This window comes from Micropterus dolomieu, linkage group LG21 (genome assembly GCF_021292245.1).
Source record: "Micropterus dolomieu isolate WLL.071019.BEF.003 ecotype Adirondacks linkage group LG21, ASM2129224v1, whole genome shotgun sequence".
In the NCBI taxonomy this organism is placed as follows: Eukaryota; Metazoa; Chordata; class Actinopteri; order Centrarchiformes; family Centrarchidae; genus Micropterus; species Micropterus dolomieu.
Genome location: NC_060170.1, coordinates 10,853,376 through 10,859,260, shown reverse-complemented (window position 1 = coordinate 10,859,260; position 5,885 = coordinate 10,853,376). Strand labels below are relative to the sequence as shown.

At 38.0% G+C, this 5,885-nt stretch overlaps 1 protein-coding gene across 1 annotated transcript; it reads right to left on the bottom strand.

Annotated features, from left to right (window-relative positions):
* Positions 1-2: 2 nt before the first annotated feature.
* On the bottom strand, positions 3-961 carry LOC123959819 (E3 ubiquitin-protein ligase TRIM35-like; the record flags this gene model as incomplete). Its single annotated transcript, XM_046034112.1, has 1 exon — positions 3-961. A coding segment is annotated over exon 1 (867 nt), but the record flags the coding sequence as incomplete, so codon positions are not given.
* Between the last annotated feature and the right edge of the window lie 4,924 nt (positions 962-5,885).

Below are 5,885 nucleotides of genomic sequence, written 5' to 3'. Positions count from 1 at the left end.
TTCTCCCAGACTCTGAAGGACAGGTTGCCTAGGTGTTTGGCCACATCTATCAGCGCTCCTGAGACCAGCTGTGGATCTGACTGTGAGCGCTGGACTCTGGCTCTGGTCTGAGTGGCTTTATAACTGCTGAGGAATGGCACGCTGGGTTTCTGCAGGTCTTCTTCAACAGCAGAGATACTGTCTGACAGAGAGGAGATCTGCTCCTGAATCTTCTTCATCTCTCTGCTCACAGTCTCCCCCTTCTGCTCCTCTTCCTCCCTCAGAGCTGCCAGTCTGGACTCCTCTTCCTCTTTCAGGAACTGGTGGAGCTTGTTGAACTCGGCTCTGATCTGCCTCTCTGTGGACAACAGCTGCTTCTTGGAGTGTTGAATCACTTCATTGTATGTTTTCTCCACTTGTTTGTATTTGTCCCTCTTGTCCTGCAGAGACTCTAAGTCAGATTTCAGCTGGCCCTTCAGGTCACTGACTGCTTGTTCTATAGGAACCACCCTGTGACTCTGGTGGAGAGAAAACTCACAGACAGGACACACAGCTCTCTGCTCGTCCTCACAGAATAATCTAGGCTCTTCTTGATGTTTACTACACACCACCTCCACCTTCTTCTCTCCTTGTCCTGCCTCAGGTGATCCAGCTTTCTGTCTCCCAGCAAAGGAGTCAGCCAGTTCTTTCAGTGTAAAGTTCACATGTGGATACTCCTTTGATGATTTTCTTTTGCAAATGGGACAGTTTTTGTTTTCAGCTTGTTCCCAGAATTGTTGCAGGCAGCTTGAACAGAAGCTGTGGTTGCAGCTCAGAGACACAGGATCTCTGAAAGTCTCTGAACACACGTGGCAGTTCAGGTAACGTTCAACAAGAGCTCTCTCAGCCATTTGACATGCAAGTTAGACTTACAGTAAGACCGACCAAGTTAATATCTCTTCCTTGGAGTGCCTAAAATCTTCCAAATATGTGTTTTCCAGCAGAGATCTCTCACCCTGTAATGTCCTCAGCTCTGTTCAACAATGTCAAAACCAACAGCAGGAAGTGATGTCATGTAATCTCGTCGCCAGCAGATGCCGCTGAGTCCTTTTTATAAACAGTCTACAGCGAGTCATTACCGGACTGTTTCCATATACAGGTGTCTGTAGGAAGACAAACACAAAAGGCAAATTCCCTTAAAAAAAAAATCTGATCTGTAATTTTCTTTCACTCAGCAAAGAAAAATAAAAATGCTCATAAAATGCCATAAACAATGGCTGTGTTTAACCCATATATAGATACATCCAGGTAACATGAAAGCACTGGAAGGCTTTTGTTTAGATTTCATTTAATTTCAACCCCTTTTCAGCTTGTTCCCAGAATATTTGCTGGCAGCTTGAACAAAAGCTGTGGTTGCAGCTCAGAGACACATGATCTCTGAAAGTCTCCAAACATAAATGACAATCTTAGTAACTTTCATAAAGAAAATTATGACTTACCCTATCAATTTCCTTCAGATTGCTGGGGTGGTGATGGTGCAGTGGATAAGACACATACCTTTGGTGTGAGAGACCTGGGTTAAAATCCACTGTGAGACACCTATTTGTCCCTGAGCAAGACCCTTTACCCCTAGTTCCTCAAGGCGTGCAACCTCTGACATATATAGTAATTGTAAGTTGTTTTAAAAGAAAAAAGCATCAGCTAAATGAATTAACGTAATGCTGCTTCAAATCTTTTAAGTTAGTGGCTAGAGATCTCCCGCACTGTACATGACTTGTGGTTTTGTTCAACAAGTCAGAATTTGCTTTCAATTTCACCTCTGTCATTGGTTAATCATTAATTGATTAAGGATATCTTATAATCCTAGAGGGGCTATTTGTTCTACAGTGGTAGTAAATGCAGTCCTGTCTTTTTATTACCAGCAGATAGAAACGGATATTTTACAAGCTGTCCAATCTGGGCTCAAACATTATTAAGCCCTCTGTTTCCCTCTGTGTGAGGATCTGACCAGTTTGAGAAATCTGGTCTTAAACACCAATTTAACATTTACCAGTTAACATTTGTATCTCAACAAAATGTTGTGGCTGATTTTGACTGTATCTAAATGAAAATCTACAAAAATATACTTTGGACAAGGAACCTGTTAAACAGAACAAACCACAAACTCGAGAAAGTTGTTATTTACTGTAGCCTACATATGATGTGAAGGAACATTAAGGAAGTGTGTGAGTATATTTGTTTTTGCCCATTTGAGCTTTAACCTATATTCTTATGCGACTGAAATATTCTTCCTCTTGTTGATTGCAGATTACAGCTCTCGCTTATCTCTGGACATTGTCTGATACATTTTTGGATGCCTGTACCTGACCATGCGACTCCAAAGATGACACACGAATCAGTTGTAGCAACTGTCTGTAAAATCAACAACTTTACAACTTGTTTTTGTGTCTTTTTAACTTTATTTATTTTCATTGCAAAACCCATAAAAACTACTGTAAAACAATGAATAGTGTCTGTGTTCTTACTTGGCGTATGTAAGACTTACCAGGATTGTGTGGATCATACTAATATATAACCCAATCCGAACTGATGCATGTGTGAAATAGTAGTTTAAACTACACTGATAAATCTTTTAGCTTTCAAGTTTTACTCACAAAGAGGTAACAGGCAGTAAGTGGAAATAAACTGACTTCCTCCCCAGCAGGAAAAGTTCAAGCTTTGTCTCCCCCTTGTGGAAATGTCCACACACAAATATAACAGAATTTGTGTATGTGTAAACATGCACTATATATGAATATCAAATGTGTAAAATGCATTACAGAAGCCATCAGGCATCACATATCTCTCTGCAACACAACTTACAAACAGCCAGTATAGTTTATATATACACAAAAATATAACGTTTTTTTGCAGATCATTACTGATGTGATGATCAACAAAAACTGCTGTGAGGTTTCTCTTTAAAGTTGTATTAAAAACCTAAAAGAGCTCAAAAATTTTTGTACTTTCTGTTCCAGTAATTTTCTGCATTGCAGCAACATAAAAACACATCTCAGCATCAACATATACAGTACAGTATAGTTACTCATCAGAACGAGATTTTAAACGTGATCAGCTTGTAAAATATGCTTCCCAACAGTATATTCAGGTGTTAAAATATGTTCTACTTCGACAACGTGTTGTTTGGATGGTAATGAATTAAAAAATAAAATGTCTATAATAAAAGTAAAAATTTGAATGGATTACTTTTACTTTAAGTACAACATACTGCTTATACTGTACTTGGAGGAGATACAGGAGAGTATTTTTTCGTTATGCTACTTTCACTAAGTAAAGGATGTGAGTACTTCTTTCAACACGGTGAGTATGTGCATTTGCAGGATTAGTACTTGCAGTAAAGAACAGACTACACTTTACACAAGTGTAAAGTCATTCTTGTTCTGCATTTGACCCCAAAAGGAGCTCTTGCTCCATGTAACACTTAACCCAAGCTCTCCCCCAGAAACTCTGAATAACTGCATACACAAGCAGAGCGTCTACACAGAGGTAAACACTGTGTGTGACTGTGTTTTCTGTTTCAGTGTGTTACAGGCTAGCTGGAGAGAACCAGAGCTGGAGAAAGAGAAAGAGAAGAGCAGTGATGAATGAATATTTGATTGGCTCCTCTCTGGCCCTGTGTGCTGCAATATTGATGTGGTCCAGAGGCCTTGAGTCCGTCTCTCTCTGGTTCCTAGATATATTAGCACAATGCTAACACACCTGAGCTCTCCCTGACCTCCCAGTAGAGAAAACCAGTGTGGTATGATGACGACAATTGTCTGTATGTGTGAGTAAAGTGAAAGTATATACCGGATTTCCTTACATGAGGTTTTCTCACAGAATTTAAACATCTTGTGAGTTGGAAAATACCTTTTCTCTGCATTGTGCTGGCTACTGTCACATACCATAGCAACTGAAAGTACATGTTTCTGATTGGCTGGCAGGTGCCTGTTAATATTGTATGTGAGTCTTCCAACAAAAAGTAATCAAAATCTTTTTCAATATATATACTGAACAAAATTATAAACGCAACACTTTTGTTTTTACCCCCATTCATCATGAACTGAACTCAAAGATCTAAGACTTTCTCTATTGCTGCAGCTACCAGAATTACGGTGTTTCTGCCATTGTTCTACGTCATTAAATGTTATTGTTGAGAATATATTGTTAGAGTGAAGGTGGTCTGCATTGGCATCATTTAAAGTATTGTTTTAGAGTGTAAAGTTAAGATTACAGTGTCAAAACTCTATAGCTATTGTCATCATTTAGAGTGTTATTTTATAGTGTAAAGTTAAGATCACAGTGTTCAGACTCTATAGCTCTGAGTGTGTGTGGTCAAAGAAATCAAAAACACCAGCAAAGGAAAATGTAGAAGCAGAATTAGTGAATATTGTGTTACAAAGCATACATCAATACAGTAAGAAGGTCCTATCTATAGCACACAGCACAAGAGACACCAGCTTATTCCACAAAGTCAGGTTTCTGGTTTAAAAAGCAGGATCAGCAGAGGGCATGCCTAGGACAAGGAGAGGGGGAGCATTGCAGATAAACAATTAGACATCAGTCAAGAAACAGTCATCCGTGATTATCCTTAATCAATATTAATAATCATTGTTAATCAGGTCGGCTGAGTCAGTGAACTCTTTTAAGTCCCTTCTTAAAACATACTTTTATAGGAGAGCTTTTCCCGATCTTATTTGACTGTATTTTATCCCTTTTATTTTATTGTATTTTACTAATTTTATATTAATTTTTCATGCTCTTATCTTGTTTTTTTTGTAGTATTCTTTACACTTGTTAAAGCACTTTGTAACTTGTTTTTGAAAAGTGCTCTACAAATTAGGATTATTATTATTATTAATATTATTATTATTAATCATTTTAATCAGTATCAATAAGTAATCATTCTTACATCATCATTTTTAATCATTTTAATCAGTATCAATAAGTAATCATTCTTACATCATCATTTTTAATCATTTTATTAGTATTAATCATTTATCATTCTTAATCATTTTCTTTTTACCTAGATGTGCTTCGGTTTTTACTTATAAGTAGTGAACTGTAGTCATGAACACAGAAACAAGCTCACTGTGGTTAGATCCTTGAGTGGGAGGAATGACTGCAGGAAGTGGCTGCAGGTGGTTCGCCTTGTCCAACTGTCATCTGCTGTAGATTATGACTATAGGAGAGGCTGCAGGTGTGCAAGATCTGCTGACACTGTGACAGTGCATGCTTCATTCTGCTGTTAACTACTGTTGTGATTACATGAGGAACTGCTGATGTGTTAATCTGCTAATATTAAGACTACATGCTTAAATACTGATTAAGGGGTTTGATTGTCAACTTCCAACCTCTGATTATTATAGCCTGTGTGAGCTTTGAGTGAATTTGCTTAAGGAACTTTTGCATTGCAGAAAAGCGACAGAGGCTGACAGAAATCAGGACAGACAGGATGACCAAAAAACCATCAGATGCTTGATAAAAACATGACAGAGAGATAATAAGCAGAAAGCAGCCAGCATAACATCAAGATTGCTATAAGAAACCAAGCATTAATGAAAAATGCAACTTTACTTATGTTATTCTTATATTAAATTGTTAAATAATTGTGTGTCAAATTAAGCATGCGTAACCTTTAAAAAATACGGTGAGACTGAAGTTGAAATGTAAATGATGAACTTCTTATCCAGTAGTATAAAGATGTAGAAAGTTAACAATACAGTAATAAATGACAGCTGGGGAACAGTGTTAATTGGTAAAAACACCACAACAACAGAGGAAAAGAAGTTCATCATGAGGAAAGGAGGGGGCAAACCAGCCCAGAGGGGATATATAAGACTGTCTGCAGACCACAGGGTTGACTTCATCCTCCGACCTTCTGGGAT